Source organism: Oreochromis niloticus, linkage group LG10 (genome assembly GCF_001858045.2).
Source record: "Oreochromis niloticus isolate F11D_XX linkage group LG10, O_niloticus_UMD_NMBU, whole genome shotgun sequence".
NCBI classification, from domain to species: domain Eukaryota; kingdom Metazoa; phylum Chordata; class Actinopteri; order Cichliformes; family Cichlidae; genus Oreochromis; species Oreochromis niloticus.
The window spans coordinates 12,842,873-12,861,908 of NC_031975.2; the positions used below are offsets into that span (position 1 = coordinate 12,842,873).

The following is a 19,036-nucleotide window of genomic DNA, read 5'->3' on the forward strand; positions in this document are numbered from 1 at the left end:
AGAAAATGGCTTCATTATTATACTTTTCTGCTTGACATTTTTATGGCTACTGTATTCATTTAATCGCTTAGATTGGCTTAAATCAAACTGCATTACAGATTCAGCTCCATTATATAACAGTGTTGGCTTTGCATTTGCTGTGCAGTGTGACCTTAAATAAATGAGAAAATTGAGAGATGGGAAACAAAAGAAGTTGAAGGGTTAAAGAGCTACAGCAGATGAACAGTATCTGTAAGTCATGTCCTTAAGAAATAGGAAGATTAGATCACCTGAGAGATCCATCTACTGCTCACAGAAGCCTCATCAGAAACAGTCTCAATGCAAGGATGGCTGTATCTATTCTTAAGGAAGGGGAAAAGGGAGAGAGACTGGCGTATGTCACATTACACAGGAACTGGACTGAAAATCAGGACCAATACTCATTAGTGTTGCAAACATACTGTAAGTATGGAATTCAGGAAAGTACCATCAGTAGTTGATCCACTACGCAAATGTCTGATCAGCAGTGGCTTCATGTTTCACTATGACAAACTGCTAATGCAGTAAAAGCATCACAGGACTTCAGTCATGGATTGGCCTCCCAGAGCCCAGACCTCAACATTACTGAAACATCTTAACAGAGACTGGAAAAAAAGGCAACCAACATCCAAAGAACTGTTCCTGAATACATCCTTACAGAAAGTACACAAAAGCTTGACTAAGAGACTTCAGGCTGTGATGAATAATAAAGGTGGAGTGACTTTCAAGCTCCTTAGTATCGTATAAACTCAGTTTTTGTCTTATATACCGTATTTATTTATATAACAAAATATATAAACTTGAGGGGTGGTTTAAGATGTCTGTAGAGTACTGTTTTATTCATTATCTTTAAACCAACAAAAAAAAAAGCACCATCCATGAGCTCCTTGTGAAACCTAGGGTGGGCTCACATCCTGGGCCATCTGACCTCAGGAAATCACATGATAGGGTGGGGCTAGGTTTCACAAGGAGCTCACTAACTGCACTATTTGACCTATTTGAACATCATCTACTTGGCTTTATTATTGAAAGTCTGTGGATACTCTGACTTGTGCATGGCCAAGTATGATCAGTGCTACCTGACTTACTCCATCAACAACGGGGGCAGTGAAAGCTTTGTTGTTAGCAGATTGCATGAAAAAGTCAAAATGTCTAATTCTACACTTGTGTTCGGTAAAGTTATATTCACTGCAGCAAATTTATATCTGTGGTTTTACAGGGCACGATGTGGACCTCAGCGCTGAGGTGCAGGAGAAGCTCAGGCAGTTCTCCTTGGAGACTGGCATCCTGGCTGAAAATATTATCATGCTTCCAAAACATTCAGATTTTATAAAATAAATAAATTAATAAATAAATAATCCCCTTATTACTCCCTCCATTTGAGCGTCACCTGGCCAAACTTGGGGTTAGTCTAGGGCCTTTTGCCTTGAGGCAACTGTTGTTATCATCTGACTCCATATAAATAAAACTGAATTGAATCCAACTATTTGCTGGCAAACAAAAACTCCCAAACAGCTAAAATACTTTGCTTTATTATCTTTTTTAACAAATACGTTGAAGTACATCCATAACAACACAGTTGAGATCTCCTTTTTAATCAAGTGTTTACATCTACACGCTTTGTACAGATCTGTATACAAAACAATAATTTACGTCCCATAGAAGTCTAGTTACACTTAACTATACAACAACTTGTAAATGAAATAAATATAAAACAGATAATCACAGGTGATAACAAAAAAAGAAAAAAAAAAAAAATGTAAAAAGCCAAAAGTACATGTACACCACCAGCACCTGTCTTCTGAAGTTGCATCTAAAAAGATATACATGTTTCCCTTTCTACAGGCAAAAGTACATCTGTGTAGGAGAAATCAAAGAGTTCAGTTTTATAACAGCAGCACCAGATATACTGTTCAACTCTCATTTAGACCAGACACTTATATTAGGACACTGATCTGGCATACTTTTTATAACCCAGTCTAACATTGGTAGCATACTGATACTTGCAGATTACGCTTTTTCAGTGATTTAAAAGATATGTCAATCGATACAAACAAAATCATTTGTATGAACAGTTCATCAGTTTTCAAAAGAAATTGAGGAGGAAACATTTTCCTCTCTTCACAAATACAAAAAAAAAAAAGGGGTGGGGGGTGGGGAAAAAGTCATGTCAAATTATCTTCCGAGATAGCATTAATGGGTTAAAAAAAAAAATCAAATAAAATACTGTTAGTGAGGGTGTCATCTCTACAGCTTTGGGCACTTGTTCTGAACAACGTACAGTATGCTTTTGGACTTGTAACAGAAATATTGGACATTTGATAACCAAGCATTGAGGGCAAGTGACAGCATTGCGATTTGTGTGCACGTGTGAAACCTTATTCACCAACATGATGCATCCAGTTTCTCACTGTGTTTTTGTAGCAAATCAATGATCATAACCCCCCTGCCGACGAAGCTCAGAGTGACTCCCCCTCTGCCTGTATTTGTGAGTTTAGTCAACGCACCAAGAAGCATTATGTTACAAAGTGGTCGGGTCAGAGCAAAGGAAGCACAACGGCTGCTTTTTTGTCCCTCAAGCTCCCTCTGTTTCTCTCTCTCTCCCGCTCTCACACACGCGCGCACACACACGCACACACACGCACGCACGCACACGCACACACACGCACGCACACGCTTTTACCAAGTGCTACTGGAAACAGGTTGTTAATCCAAACTGCTGTTAAGTACATTTTAAGAAAATGATGCAAACATTTTTAAAATTACACATCTGTTTTTAAGACAAATAATTAGGATCATTGTGATTGAGAACTGATTGCTATTTGCAAAAGTTAAAAAAAAAAAAAAAAAAAAAAAAAGTGTATCTACAAAGAGACATCTGCACAATCTGCCATGCACACTGTCACCAGCAAGGGACATGCAGTTAAAAGTGCGAGTCTACAGAGGGGCTTGGTTTGCTAACTCTGACAGAGCATTAATGTTATGTACACGTGTATACATATCTGAACAAACAGTAGGCCGAGGATTTAAAAAGAGCAAAACAACAGAATGGACCGAGTGGAGCACACACTCCGCACTACTTCGATGTGAATGGCGACGTGCCGAGGGCGCGGTGGTCGGGGTCTGACGGATGCTTCAACATTGTTCTTTGCTGTGGCACAGTATTTGGCTCGGTCAGAGTCACTCTGCCTGCACCACGTCTTTGTGGTGACGCATGATATGCTGGTTCTTCTCCGAGGGTCGTCGGAAGCCTTTCGAACAGATCTCGCAGCGGTGCGGGTAGTCCTTTGTGTGAATGGAAATCACATGGCGCTTGAAACCCGACGCGTCGCCGGTGCTGTAGTCGCAGTACTGGCACTGGTAAATCCGCCTTTCTTTTTGTCCTTTGCCAATAACTACAGTCACGCTGCTGGCTAAGCTGGCCGCGCTAACTCTTGCCGGCGGACCAGAGCCGCTCGACCCGCTGGGCCCGGACTTTTTCGGCGTCACAGCAGGAGCGTGCGTTTCTGTCCTCTTGGTCTCACTCTTTTCAGGTGAGGCCTGTTGCTCCTTTGTGTGGACTGACAAGATGTGGCGACTGAGAACAAAGGGGTCTGCGATTTTAAAGTTGCAGTGCCGGCACTGATGGAGTTTCTTAGTACGGTGGGATACAGAGTGCTTCTTCAGTTCAGACGGCCGGTGGAAGCCTTTCCCACAAACGGCGCATTTGTGGGGATAGTCCTTGGTATGAACAGATATGATGTGACGCTTCAGGTCACTGGAGTTGGAACTTTTGTGATCACAGTGGGCACAATGGTGGGTCTTATTCTCCTCGTGCGTTAATCCGTGCTGCATTAACTCCTCCTCCTCTGCGAACGTCTGGAAACAGCGCTCACATTTGTATGGCATCTCTTTACTATGCTTAGTCTTGATGTGCGTTTTGAGATTAGAGGAATCGGCCGACTTATAGTCGCAGTACAGGCAGGAATAAGGCTTCTCGCCGGTGTGAGTGCGCATGTGTTTCTTTAACTCCGACGGATGTCGAAAGCCTTTGCCACATTCCACACAGATGTGGGGGAAGCTTTTGCTGTGAACTGCCAATAAGTGTCGATTGAGCAGCCCTTGCTCGGCAGTTTCATAGTCACAGAACTTGCATTTATGCATCTTGGTGGGTGGTGGAGGTGGCTGGCTCTTGGGCTCCCGGTGGTGGTGCTGCAGTCTGTGAGAAAATAGTGCCGCCTGCTGGTGGAACTCCTTGCCACACATTTCACACTCGAAAGGGGCCTTGCTGCTCAGAGCATGCACCTCCATATGATTGTGGAGGCTGGCTTTCTTGTTGGTGGTAAAATCACAGTCTGTGCATTGGTACTTTTTCCTGGTCAGAACATCCTGGTGATGATTCTTGGTGTGGCGTTTCAAGAAGCCTCGTGATTTGAACTTCTTACCACAGAGCATGCAGGGGTAAACGGTGAGGGGCTGACCATATGGACCGATGATAATGGCTGGAGAGAAAGAGAAGAAAAAAAAATTAGATTTTCTTTTTCTTTTTTTTTTTTTTTTTTTAAAGGAGGAAATGACCATCCATGTGGTCATTTCCTTCATAAACAGAAGCTTTTTATTTTTTGAAGAGCAGTATTTATCATCAAATATTTCAATACTGGTGAAATTATAAATATCAATTAAATGTTTAGCTGTACAACATCGAATATGAACTGAACTGAAAATCAAAGCAACAAAAGTAGAACATGTACTGTGCAGCAGCACACAGTAATTGTTTTCTTTTAATCAAGCTTAGTGTACAAATAAAATCTGAATTCAATGTCAACCAGCTTTTACTGCTCAGAGACAATCATATTTAAATAAAGGGGTGTCGTCAAAACAGCCCATCTGTACAATAAACCGGATAAACTAGTTAACTGCCGCTAGGCAAATCATAAACAATGAGCCTTTTTAAACTGTGCCAACCAATAGAAAAAAAAAAATCATTATGTATTATATTGAGTGCTAATGCCAAATATGAACAGGGAATATTTTAGAATAAATAAATAAACAAATAAATAAATAAATAAATAAATAAATAAATAAATAAATAATGCGGTTATTTTTTGTACAAATTACATATTTTCTCAGTTTTTCTCAGAATTGCCTTTTAGGGTGTAATGTGTTACAACTGCCAGGAGTGGGCGGTAATGCACACAGAAGCTGCTTGTCAACAACTATTAAACAAGAGCAGAACAAGTTGTTGCTTCTAAAACGCTGAACTGGTTTGGATGGTGCTGTACAAACTGTAGAAATATGCACAGCCAACAATGTGAAAATGACAATCACGTTTAGTCATACCACACTGTTTTGTTTTGTTTTTTTTAAGTAAAACAAACAAACAAAAAAAGAGCACTGGTGTGAAAAACTCACTATTATATCTCACAATTAATTGTTACTGAAAATGATAGAACCACTGCTTTCATCATCTCTTCTGCTATTCAGTCCTACAAAGGTGAGACAAATCCTCATTTTTATCCAAAGAAGCCTGAGAAGTCTGTCTGATTTGTGCCATTCTCACCTGTCTGGACTTGTCGAGGCTCTGACCGCCTCCTGGTCTTGTTGCGCTGTCTGTTGATTTCGTCCACCCCGTCCGATTCGTCAATATGCAGCAGCGCGCTGGCTGCACCGTTCCGGTTCTCACAGCTCTCGCTATCTTCTGCACCTGAGAGAGAAACGGCACGTCTTTGGCATATAAACAAACAAAACCGGTGCGTGTAAAGCTTAACCAGGACACCAAGAGACGTGGTTGATGCACAGGCTTCCAGTGTGGTTTTTATAGCAATTTAATAGACAAGGGTGCTGACCATAAGCAGCTGCCCAGGCCACAGGCATGAAGTCCTTGCTTAGAGACACGCTGTCATACGAGCGGTCGTGAGTTACTGGCTCTTCGCCTCCTACCACCACCTCCATATAAACCTCATCAGTCACCTTGGACCCACCTGTAGATGAGCCCAACAGGTACAAAACCAAAAAACTGGTGACGTTCAGTTTCATGACAGCTGTCCCCGCTCCTTGCATCCAGATGACTCACCGTGGTTTCCTTGATTGTGATGAGAATCCCCGACAGACATGTAAACCATCTTCTCTCTGAGCGTATGGCCCGAAGACTCTGTTAACGCAACGTTCTCTGTGTCCCCGTCACTGATGTCAACAGATTCTCCTGCACAATGAAACTTAAGTTCAGTTCTCTACTTTCTGAAAAACAGACCCAAATAGAAAGGCTTTCTGCAGGATTCACCAGGTATCATTTGTTATCATGATTCTTTTATTAACAGAAAGCTAACTGCCACTCACCCATGTCATCTTCCCCAGAATCAGCCTTGAAAATGTAGACCTTTATCACCTCTTGTCCATCCTCATCTTTCTCCACTTCCTGGTCCTCCACAGCTCCTTCCACTGTCACCTCTGTTCCATCCTCAGACACCATTTTACCAGCTTCATCCACTAGCAAAGGGACACACATCAGACTTGGTTAAACAGAGTCGCCAGCAGAGACTTGGTAGCAGTGTAAATTATGACATACTGGAAATATTTCTGTGAAATGAGTGCAAATAAGGTACTCCATATTTTAAGAAGCTAAAAATCTAAAGATCACAACTTATTATGATTTAGTATGATCACTTATAAAAAAAAAAAAAAACTTCAATTCCACCTTTTCAAACTGACTTCTTCATAGCATTTATGGCTAAAGCAAATCTCAGGGTACTCAGGGAAATTAGATTTAATGAGTCTTTTTTTTTTTTTTCAAAATTCGAACTGTGATCTTTTGTTTTGGTTCAATGCAAACTACTACTATGCAAGAGAAAGAAGTTGTAGAGTCTGTCTGTCCGCTATTTTGTCATTTTAATTAAGCCTGGAGAGAGAAAAAAAAAAAAAAAAAGACCACCTCATCTCATTATGTGTGGCTATAAGTGTGATATTTTTTCCCCAGCAGGGATGTGCACATGCAGCAGTTATATAGCTGGATGTGCAAACTAACTAAAGCAAACTAAGCTAAACACATAAGTGCTTCAACTTGTACAATATATAATAAAAAGGAAAACTTGACACATTCAAAAACACATTGAAAATGAGAAAGATTCACTTATTTACATTCAATTCAGTTTTATTTATAAGAAAAGCTGAACAATCATTCGATCCCCTATGAGCGACCACTGAGTGACAGCGGGAGGGAAAAACTCCCTTTCAACAGGAAGAAACCTTTAACGGAACCAGGCTGAGGGAGGGGCAGCCATCTGCCACCACCATGGCAGTTGAGCTGCCACAGCACAATGAGCAAGCTACATATGGTTAAAACCCATTGATTTAATTTCACAGGGGTACCATCACTGTGCTAATCTCATGTTAGACTACACTGGGGTGTGTACCCATGAGCTAAGAAGTTCTTACTTCTGCTCTTTGGTACCAAAACCACAGAAATGTTTAACTAATGCTAGATGAACATAAGCTGTGGTTAACAGGACAGCTCATAAAAAGATCAGGGGAGTAGCCACTGCTTACTGGTATACTTTAACTTTTAATTGCATATAAATTATCCATCTCTCCAAGCGACACATTTTTTTTAATTCCCACACTTTCAAATTCAACTCTTGAAAAATAATACAACTAACCAAAGACATGTATGCTAAGTGTAAATGCAGCACAGTCTAGTAAACTTACAGGATATCATTAGATAATCTCCACAGCCATCTTGGTCATCGTCCTCCTGCTGCTCTGGGTCCAGCCCATCTTCAGGGATGTCTCCCATGGCAACACCTTCCTCCTCACCGTCCAGAGCCATCACACAGGTTTCTACAGCAACATCTTCATCTTCATCGCAGTGCACATACTCGGAAACCACATCCTCAACAGCATCCTGGATCACTAGCTCGTCTGGGGCAAACCTGTGAACCGCCATGCCTTCCCCTTCGCCTTCTGACACCAACACAGTCTCTTGAAGCTCCACAACAAACTCCTGCCCGCCGGCACCACCTTCATCTAGAAGAAGCAGGATTGCATGGTTAACCAGATAACAGTGAAGAGCAAGGGTTTATTGTGTGATAATGATTTAAATGGTCATACAGTCATAATATGACTTTGCTGTGGATGGTCATGTAATCTCCTTCCAAACAACACTTTCATTCAAATATTTAAAGTTATCTGGCCATCCACAAAAAAGAAAGAAATCCTGCTAGTACTATTTTACTTCTCATACCAGCAAGACGTACTCTGTAAGTATAAGCATGGCTAATTACCCGATCCGTGCAATATTATTTTAGGCTCTTCAGAATGTATTGCAAGCCTGGTGACATCCTCATCCATTGTCCTCGCACTGCATTTGTTACTGGACAGCTGAAACCAAATGATAGACAGCTTAGTATAAAGTAAGCACAGGCAGAAAATTATGCAGATAATAGGTTACTTATAAATTGTAATGCTGTTACACACCATTGCCCACCTTATACAATATTTTACTGGTGTACAGTTATTCTTTTCTGTATGACACTCAGAGCAGCCACTGCAAGTCACTCAAGACACACAACCACACACAACGATATGTGATGAAAACGCTGCTGCTCAAGCCACTGGAACGAAAGAAGATTTATTTAAAAAAAAAAAAAATCATATGTTTATGCCCCAAATCTGCTTTAAATCCATTTCAATTTGTCAGAGTTGCCACACGAGCTGCTGATGCAAACGTTGTCAACACCACCAAATGTTAGCCCAACAAAGCTGGTGTCATTTCTTTTGCACACTACCCCATGAAGTCCCTAATGAGCCTGGCATCCAGTGTGTTTTCAAAGAAAAGACTTAGTATAACTTGTTAAATCACTGTAACGTGATTCACATGATACAGACCAGTGGCCTGGCATTGCACAAGTACTGTAGCTTGAGCAGTGCCTTAACAAAGTGGTTCTCAAACTTTTTATGATATGCTCCGCTTCAGAAGCCCTCAACAGAGAAGCATTAAGTATATTAAATCAACTTTTAAAAGTCATCTTTTTTCCACTTTGGTTGATTCCATGCTTTTCTACAGTCACCCACACTCCTCCATCACTGGCCTTTGCTGCACAATTTCCTGCATCCACCATAACAGCTAATGCGTATCCTTTCAAGATTCACTTTACAGTAAATGGGGCATGTATAGGCATCTGTGGGCTTGATACTGTAAACATGGTGTACACTCACTAACCTCAGTTCTCGTTTTGTCCCATAGAAAGTGTGCTCTGCTCTGCCTTGGAGCATTAAAAGCCGTCAAGCATCCAAACCAGGCTTCAAAGACTTGATTGTTACCTCGCAGTACTCTATAAACCAACTTTTGAATCAAACTTTATCAAGAACAACCCCTGTTAAAATCGCGCTGCAGCCTTGTCTTTGCTCACGCAGTGTTTCTTTGTGAAGATCCAAATTATTTGACCTTTAATTCACACACACACATAAACCCCACGACTTCAGCTTTGTGGTTTTAAGCTATTTTCAAAAGGGATACCACAACATTAAAAAATAATAATAAATAAAATGTGCTTTACACTGTTAGCTCGTGTATGCGATAACGGACAGAAACTAAAATGACCAGTGGCATTATTGTCATGCCCGCATCACTACAGTTAACAGAATCGAAGGCACATTTCGCCTCCCCACCCAAAAAAATGGAGGTAAAGTTGAGCTAATGTAGGACAAGAAAAAAACAGGTATCTCTCTGAAACTAACACAAGGGGACACGGAGATGTAAACAGAAAACGATGCAACCGGGATGCCATTTAATTTCCACTGAATGTACCATCCCCCCACCTCCAGGTGGAAAAAGATGACAACGGTGTGAGGAAGATGTGCGGCACAACCCCGCATCACATGTGCTCAAAAGACACCGACATCACATAAAAGAAATAATTTTAAAAAATTCGGATGATCGCACACACTACGAGAAATCTATATCACAACACAAACCCCGATGAGGTGATTCACGGCAATGTCTTCAATTGACCACTGGAGGAAGATTAGCACTGATTACACATGCAAAGCCCGACTGTCACGGTGCAAACACAGTTTTATAAAAGGCTGATTGCACGCACACACACACACAGGTGCAAAAAGATAAAAATACAAAGAAACGAGGCTTTCGTTAAGTGCACACTTATGTAGCTCTGTAGCTGCCAGCTAGCGAGAGGAGGGCTGAACCCACACACACACATACCTTTTCTACAACCAATTTCCATCACACAAGCGTCCGCCATTTTGTTAGCTTAACTGCTGGACGAATGCTAATTTTAACATTTATTAAACCACTCCTCGGCGACGACAAAGTGTCAGACGAAACTGAGGCTGAATGGTGCGATGCATATCAGCTGTCAGCTATCGATAACAAATGCCGATGGCCAACTACGACAGACGAATATACAATCCCTTTTTGTCGGGAGGCTCGCTAGCTAACGGGATAGGCCTGATTTGCCAATTACGGCCTCTATTGAGGCCCCGGCCCCGAAAAGAAAAGGCCCAACCCTTTGCGGCCTCTCAGCAAAAATAAAGAAATAAATTAAAATACAACATGCATGTAAAAAACAAAAGGCCACGGGCACGTACAAATGCAAACACAGCTCTGAAATCGGACGCCTTTGGCACAAAAACGAGCCGCGTACCAGATTCGTGCTGCAGGGATGCCTCTGTCCGCTCCTCGGCTTCCCAGGCCGCCTGGTTCCCCCAGACTCGGGCAGGATTCAGTCGGGAATTTTGTGTTATTTGGGCGGGCCGGAGAGAAGAAGAGAAGGAGGGGTTAGGGGTTGATTCAGGAACACCGCTGAAAGCAAAGCAGGACGTCTCGAGCCAGATCTTGTCATGCTACAGCCCCCCGCTCCTCCAGCTCCGAGGCCGCCGTCAGCACGACACGTCACAGCCCGAGAGCAGCAGGAAAATGCGGAAGGGTTGTGGTGGAAATCAGCCCGACAGGCACCAAACAGGCCATAACCTAAAGAACAACGCGGGTCGTGTGAAAGCGTGCGCTGCAGCGGTAACTCTAATTAGTTTATGCTCTATTGCCCGGTGTATCAGCAGGTAATTTGACTGAGGACTACGTCAGTTCGCGCCAAACAACACAGTGCATCACGATAAAAGGACAATTAAACTATCACCTCAAGATAGAGAGCATGGCTGCAACATTTAAACAAACTGACGACTGCCCTGTTTATAAATGAACCTGTCACTTCTGCAGTTTTGCTAAGCCTACAAGCACAGCTGTTTCCCCCCCACATCTGCAGCACAACTGTACCTGGGCACTTTAGGTTCTCCCAAATAGTGTGTCAACTGCACAGCCTTTGAACTCTATTAAAAGTGATCTAAAGAGAAAATAAAACTAAAGTGCAGTTAGAAATTTCCAGGAACTAGACAGAAAATATCTGAAATGTATCCATCAGTTTTAAATATGTTGCAGTTTTAGCTACTGATGGTGTTTTAATTGCAGAAATTTCCCGTTTAGAAGGAACTGGTGGTTACCCAATTGCATTTATGTGAAATTTAGTGGTTATCAGCAAAGAATGTTAATCAGTAATAGTAACAACTTCTCCATACTTATCTTTATGCATACACACTGCTACACTTTCACTTTGTTAAAATTACTCAATATGTAAGAGGGCCTTTTTTTCTCTTATATTGTGACATTTCAGCATTTAGTGAGTAAAATGATCCCAGAAACTCTTAATGCCGTATAATAATTCTAAGGTCTGATTGAATTACAATGTGCATATGATAAATTTAAAAAAAAAGCACTATAATATTAGTCAGCTTGGGAAAGGCAACATAGCAAAGAGGCACAGAATGATCTAGGTTGTGATGGAAAATCCCAAAAACATAAAATCTATATTTATTTATGTATTTATTAGTATGCTTGTTCAAGTGTCACAAACTTTCCAGCTGTGTAGTATTATTACCATGTAATTATCACATTTCAGCGTTCACCAAACTTCCAAGATCAGTGTAAATTTAGCCATGACCTCAAAGGTCCCAGACATGGTTTGTGATCAGAAGGGAACAGCTGATTGATAAATGCATTTATTGAGGCTGCTCCAAGTCACTGATCACATAAAGCAAAGTTCACTGCTATCACCAAACATCAGCACAAGTTTAAGAGTGGCAAACTCTATTTGGCAGACATTTTCAGCAGATTTTTCTTTTCAATGGCAAAAAGACGCCACCCCTCCTCAGAGGACAGATCCGCTGCACCTCTTCTCTTGTAGAACTCAATAGACTTGGTGTTGTTTTCTGCTACTATGAAATGCATGGCGCTACAGCGGGTCTTCACTGCCGTCTAGGAAAAAGGAGAAAAGAAAAGTGCACGCGTGAATGCAGCTGAAATAAAGATGACTCTGTCACCAGAAAAATGTTGAAGTGTGCAACATTAAAAGTACCTCGCTCAGCACCTTCAGGACCTTTGAACCAATGCCAAGACCTGGTGAAAGATTACATGTTCATGGGGCAATTAAGACAGTTCTTTAGCAATGAGTACAAATTGTCCCGCAAAGTAGGAAAGAAGTTGTCTCTCCTCTGTTAGTCATTAACCTTTAGCACTGCAATAAAACTTGTCATCAAACATACCACGAAACTCCTGCATGATGAAGAAATCTTCCAGGTACAGAAGCTTTCCAATCCATGGGTCATATGTGAAGTAGTACATAGCAAACCCAACCACAGTGTACCCTTGAAGAAAACACAGAGCAGGTGATTAAATAGTGGCTCAGACCCGTGAACAACATTAATAGTTCCTGAGAAATATGAGAATATTTTGTAAGAGGCGCATTTTTACCTTCTGAGCTCTTCTCTTTTGGGACTTCAGCAACCAAACAGTGGTAGAATGGATGATCCCCAAAGCCATCTTCAAGCAGATCTGAAAAAAACAAAACAAAAAAACATAACATTATTAAACCTTTAAGCTTTCTCAAACTCCAGATCAATGCAAACTTCATCATGAAGCTAAATCACAGCACCTTTTTCTGTCAGCACCACCTTCTCCTCCATCTCTTCAAATTTAGCAAGCTCCTAAAAGGCAAGGTCATTTGGTCATATTTCTGTTAGTTAAGCACACTCCCAGTTAAAGGCTTGAAGTATTAACAGTTCACATATGGTTTACCTTTATGAGTCGCAGGATATCTGAGACATCCTTTGGTTCAGCTGTCCGTAATATAAAATTGGCCATTTTCTCTTTTTACCCCTTTTCCCTTTGCTCACTAATCCTCTGAATGTAAACAAAAGCAAAATTTGTTTCTTCATCCGCTCCTCAGGAGTCTACCCCCCGACAATGAAATGGGGAAACCAACATACACAGAACTGCATTGGCTGCGTTGCAGAGTGGCAGAGCAGCTTCAGACGCTTCTCTTTTATACATCCCAGACAAAGGTGACCCATATATGGGCAAACAGCCCGTTACATCCTGTTTCTTTTCCCTTTCTGCTCGCTCCTTATCTTTGTGTTGACTGGACGACATTTGAATGTTGTTTAAAAGGTTAATATTAACCAGACCTAAAAAAAAAAATATATGTCAACCACATCTGTTATGCTGAGTAAAGAATAACCCACATTTGAAAATGAATGTAAAATATCTTTATTTTTAACACAAAATCAACCTTTAACATTGAGCCGGTTCTCTTGCTAAAAGTTACTGCTTCTTTGCATTCAGATGCAGTTATTTGCATTGATGGAAAAAGAAAAACAGTTTGTTGATTAAAAACAGGTTATATAACCTGTTTTTTAACAGCTCAAAAAAAAAAGAGGGGTGTGGTTGAGGATGAACTTTATCTATAGGTGATCAAGTTAGTAACCAGCAGCTGATAAACAAACTTCAGTAAACTTATTTTATGCAACATTTGAGTTTGTTTTACTCATTCAAGAGCAAATCTTACCCTTGAAATCACAATGGCACTGATACTTTTGCATGCATTTGTTTCTCTTGCAAAGCACAAGCAAGCAGGGCCCTGCTGCAATAGTCCTTAAAAGCATTTTAAAAACAAGTGCATCTACAAAAAGACTGAATTTGAACTCAGGACTTTCTTGCTGTGAGGCAACAGTGCAGCCAACGGGCCACCATGCTGCCCAAAGGTCACAGTGAAGTTTGCATATTGCAGCTTTAACTTAGAATGATTAAATGCATTTTCAGCATGCTAAGTAAATGCTGAAGACATTACCTGCATTATTCACTGCACATGCTGGACAGCCTGGGGCTGTTTTATACAGCAAAATGTTTGTTCATCACATATTTACATTGTAGCAAATTCAAAGCACAGACAGCAGAAAGGGAACAAGTAGTTTCACTTCCGTGTCTCCAGAATCTGGGAGTCACTGGATATGTTGAAATGTTTCTAGTCCCTGTCAGTACTCTCACTGCAGAATTTTGGATCAGCTGAAGGGTTTTCAGGGAGTTTTTAGGACATCCTGATAGTAACCAATTACAATAGTCCAGCCTAGAAGTAATAAATGCATGAACTAGTTTTTCAACATCACTTTCAACATTGTCATGGTTTGAGAGACCAGACACACAGCAGTTTAGGAAAACACATTTTATTGGAAATTTTAAAGTGTAAGTGTTGGATTTCACAGACTGGGAAAACAAATAGATCAATTCAGTTTATCGAAATACTTCAGCTTGCCTGAAGGGTCGGGAATGATCTGTGGAAAAGAAATCATTAAATTAGTGTGCAGCACATTTCATATAAGAAGAACTGTATGACACATAATGTAGATTTCTGATAATAAACTAGTCATAGTGTAATTCCCACTTAACAATGGAAAAAATTAGCAAAAGGTGAATTCTTATCTTTGCAGTGCAATTGCTGGGTACCAATTTAAGGTCAACCATTGAGGCTAAACCTCTTTTGAAGGAATAACAAAAAAAAGTGGTGGATCTGATTTGGAAAAACAATGACAATGTATCTCATAGTAACCTAATTGTCAATAATAAGGTCTATGTTACTCTAAATGGGACCATAATTTACAAAATCAAATCACGATGCATTAAGAAGACTTGAAACTACAGACTGAGATCATCGTTCAAGTGAGCAGCAGGATCATTTTCTAAGCCTGTTACACAGTCAGATGCTTTTTTGCAACTAGTGCTGCCCCCTGCTGGCCGCTAAACAGAAACAATGCAATTTTAAAGCGCTTCCATCATGCTTTCACTTTTGAGACTCAGAAACTACATCCATCTTTATATACAGTCTTCTCTATAGAAATCAGCCTGAGAAAGCTCATCAGTTTTTACAAATACATGTCTGCCTGTCTGATTTTTTTTTAATATGCTGGAAGACAATAGCAGTTAGTGCCTAAGGATCCATATTAGTCACTGGCCCAGTGATACTTACTGTGTCACTGCCTGGTTTCCATCCTGCTGGACACACTGTGAAAACAATAACACAGAACTAGTCACAATTTAAAGAAGAAACAGCTCAAAGACTCAGCTGAAAGCCAGCTGTTAGTTTCTAGGTATTCTGCATTAAACAAAAGACAGTCAGACATTTCAGCTGCTAATAATAAAATCCATCTTTTTACCTTCTCCATGTTTGTCTGTGTACTGGAAGGCCTGGACCAACCGCAAAGTTTCATCCACAGATCTTCCCACTGGAAGATCATTCATGGTGATCTGCCTCAGGATACCTTTGCCATCGATGATGAATAGACCCCTGAGGAAAACATGGATGAGTTAGAATAGAGCATGAGGGGCTGCTCGTTGCTTCCTGTGAATGTTTCCATGGGGGTAAATTATCTAAATGTCAGCAGAAGAATCACTCCATCTACCATTTACACACTGATCACAACCATTAGTTTTACAGCTGCAAATAAAACCTTTCACCTACAGCAAGGAGCCATAACAATGCTACATAATAAGTAATATTTCTTTAAGCTGCTTAAGATATAAAACTTTGATGATGGCTATAACTTCACCTCAGTGTGTGTCCTTGGTCCTCCAGGTAGACACCATAGTCTTTTGAAATCTGGTGAGTGAGGTCAGACAGCAGAGGGATTTTCATTTTTCCAAGTCCCCCCTGCTTCCTGGGAGTATTGATCCTGTAAAAAACAGAAAGCAAAAAACATCAGTCTTCATTATCATAAAATGAATTAAAGTGTATCAAAAGTACACATAAAAGGTTAAAGTAGGAGAGCAAAATAATACAACATCATCTGTTTTTATTAGAGTTGATCTTCAGCCATTAAATTGTGATGGAAACGGCAATCTCACCAGGCCAAGTGTGTGAACTGGGAATCTACTGAGCAAGCGACCACCTCCGTGTTGATGGCTTGAAACTCGTGCAGACGATCACTGAATGCAATGATCTCAGTGGGACAGACAAATGTGCTGCAGAAAAAACAAAACAAATGCTTTCACATGTGAACACTTCCGTGCAGCAATCCCAGCAGAATGTGCGACGTGATAATGTAACGTGTTCATTCGATGGTACTTACAAGTCCAGGGGATAGAAGAAAAAAACGAGGTATTTGCCTTTGTAGTCCGACAGCTTCAGCTCCTTGAATTCACCGTTGATGACAGCTGTTCCTTCCCAGTGGGGTGCAGGCTTTGAAACTAAACCAGGACGAAAAACCAAGTTAAACGTTGGGACACAGTATAAAATATTAAAGGACAGTATAGATTAAGGAAACACCTCTAAGGCTGCTCATCTGAGGCACAAACAAGCTCAGCTGAGAAGTTTATATGTGAAGCTCATTTTACCTTTTCACTTTATAATTCTGATTACCCAGATTGCTCAGTATTACATTGTCCAGATTCACTTTAAATTTGTAAAATATCATTGTAGAGCTTACTCATATGCTCTTTGCACAGTAAAGGTTCCTGTGTTATGTTACTCATTTTTGTTTCCTTTGGATTTCCTGCCCTGTACTGAACGTATTATACAGTCTCTGCTACAACTAGCAATGCACTGTAATTAACCAGTGGAATAAGCCCCAAAAGGTTGATTCTGTTCATCTGGACGTTTTTAGTGTTTTCAGTAGGAGAAACATTTCGTCACTCATCCAAGTGACTTCTTTAGTCTCAGCTGACTGCAGGTTTCCCCAACCTTTTAAAAAGTACATTTGCATCATGTCATAAATATGCAAATTGTGGAATAGGCGCAAAATTACGCACTATGCCCGGTAAAGTCTACAAACTCATGTTTCCATATGGAAGAGGAAAAACCTGCAGTAATGAAAATGACTCAGACATCTTCACAGTAAATGTCCCATATATGATCACATGAGTTTAGTGGTCCCCTTTTATTATTTTAAAAGTAGTGTTATTTATGTTATCAGGTCTGCATTAAAAAGTGTAGGCACTGCGCCACACACAGTCATGTGTCAGAGGGGCGGAGAGAGGTGCTCAAGCCAAGATTTTCAGAGTATGACGTGTCCTACAAAAACCATGAGAGTTCAGGTTAGGCTTAAACTTTAAATAAAGCTATCACCTGAGGATTTCAACAATAACTGCAAAATTAAACCATAACATGGGTGCTCTGTGCAGCACCATCCTGCTGCATCAACATGCACAAGCTGCTAGTCGTAGTTTGACAGGAAGTAGAAAGCAGTAAAATTTCCTCTTCTTCTTTTTTTAAATCAGTGCACACTTTAAATATGCAAATGCTAATCTAGCAGCACTCTCTGGATGAAAGCATGAGGGAAACTCACTCTTGGCTTTGCTGAGATGGAGGGAATGATCGGACACGGGCACACGGAAAGCCTCTCCGGGATAGACGTGTCCTCCCGCGTAACTTTGACACTGGGGGTTTTTCACCTGAGCGCTTTCCTCTGCAGACGTGACCGTGGCGAGGAGGAGCAGAGCGGTGCACAGAACACAGAAAAGCTCCTTTTTCATATCACTGTGGAAAACAGACTCCATTGTTACGTCCCTTTGACAGCACGTAGCCACTCACTAGTAACGCGCCTCAGACCTACTGCAGGATTGGAGCGGTCTTCCTTGTTCTTCTTCTTCACTCCGGTTTTTCCAGTAGCTGACATCCTTGTTTTCACATTGCTGCCATCTTCTGGAATTAATTAGCCCATCAGGTGTACTGCGTGTATCACTGACGTGCACACACACTGTCAGTTTTCATCTAGAAAAGACGATATTCCGAAATGTTTTGAATGGATTTTAATATATTTTTGTCGAGGTGTGGAGTGGGGTAATGTTAACAGCCCATTAAAGTTTGGCTTACATCCACCAATGTCTTCAAAATCAAGCTTTATTGGTCAAGAACTGATAAAGAGCCTTATAACTTAGAGATACCACATACAGATTTAAAATATGCCACATTTGACCTCTGACCTCTCCTTGAAGGTCAATAGATTGATCTGAAGGTCAAAGTAACAATAATGCCATTTATAGGATTGAAAGCGATGCTGCTTATTACTGTTTGTGTTGACAACATACAGGCATGTAAAGAATGATGTATTACCACGTTACTTTGGACCTTTGACCTCTTCTTCAAGGTCAAACTTTTATTCGGTCAACTATGCTTAAAATTCTGTAGCCTTTTTTGTATTTTTAACATTTAGAAAACGGATGCATTGAAACTTAACACTAAAACAATTTAGTTTCCTACTTATACTTGAATAGAATTGACTGTGTAATATTAACATATTAACATATTTATGTTTCAAGATTCTGTAGATTCAGAAGATTTTCCTGAAATATTTTCCCCAGAACTTTATGAAAAGCGGATTCAAATACCAAAACTAAGAAAATACTAAAACTCTTTTTGTTGTTCTAAGGAGAAAAAGCCTGCCATTTAAAAAATGGAAGGCTGTGCAGTCTTTAGAGAAATACAAGTGACTGGCAGACCACAGAAATGTGACCAAAATGATGCTGAGGAGGATGGGGAGAGCCAAAAGGTTCGCCTCAATCCCCAGATATGTGGAGGCGCTAGTCGATGTGGACGAGTCCATGGCAAAATTCCACGCAGATTAATTATAGTACTGTCTCTTGACATTGATGGCAGTGGCAGTGAAGCTGTATAAGCACCCCAGCAGCCTCAACTCCATCATCATTACA

General features: G+C 40.7%; 3 protein-coding genes across 3 annotated transcripts; all 3 read right to left on the reverse strand.

Moving 5' to 3' along the window:
- Positions 1-1,534: 1,534 nt before the first annotated feature.
- Positions 1,535-10,854, reverse strand: LOC100691538 (zinc finger Y-chromosomal protein 1). Its single transcript, XM_019363928.2, has 8 exons — positions 10,600-10,854; positions 8,274-8,370; positions 7,699-8,016; positions 6,334-6,483; positions 6,071-6,199; positions 5,844-5,978; positions 5,558-5,701; positions 1,535-4,499 (listed from the first exon to the last, which is right to left on the reverse strand). Exons 2-8 carry the CDS (start codon positions 8,338-8,340, stop codon positions 3,199-3,201), a joined length of 2,244 nt encoding a protein of 747 aa, XP_019219473.1. The 5' UTR covers positions 8,341-8,370; positions 10,600-10,854; the 3' UTR covers positions 1,535-3,198.
- Positions 10,855-11,865: 1,011 nt separating this feature from the next.
- Positions 11,866-13,371, reverse strand: LOC100709878 (diamine acetyltransferase 1). Its single transcript, XM_003446840.5, has 6 exons — positions 13,136-13,371; positions 12,993-13,044; positions 12,812-12,892; positions 12,604-12,705; positions 12,417-12,457; positions 11,866-12,316 (listed from the first exon to the last, which is right to left on the reverse strand). Exons 1-6 carry the CDS (start codon positions 13,199-13,201, stop codon positions 12,149-12,151), a joined length of 510 nt encoding a protein of 169 aa, XP_003446888.1. The 5' UTR covers positions 13,202-13,371; the 3' UTR covers positions 11,866-12,148.
- A 1,172-nt stretch (positions 13,372-14,543) lies between these two features.
- Positions 14,544-17,972, reverse strand: prdx4 (peroxiredoxin 4). The gene is made up of 7 exons (XM_003446839.5): positions 17,674-17,972; positions 16,459-16,576; positions 16,235-16,351; positions 15,940-16,062; positions 15,547-15,677; positions 15,360-15,394; positions 14,544-14,667 (listed from the first exon to the last, which is right to left on the reverse strand). Exons 1-7 carry the CDS (start codon positions 17,882-17,884, stop codon positions 14,617-14,619), a joined length of 786 nt encoding a protein of 261 aa, XP_003446887.1. The 5' UTR covers positions 17,885-17,972; the 3' UTR covers positions 14,544-14,616.
- Positions 17,973-19,036: the final 1,064 nt, after the last annotated feature.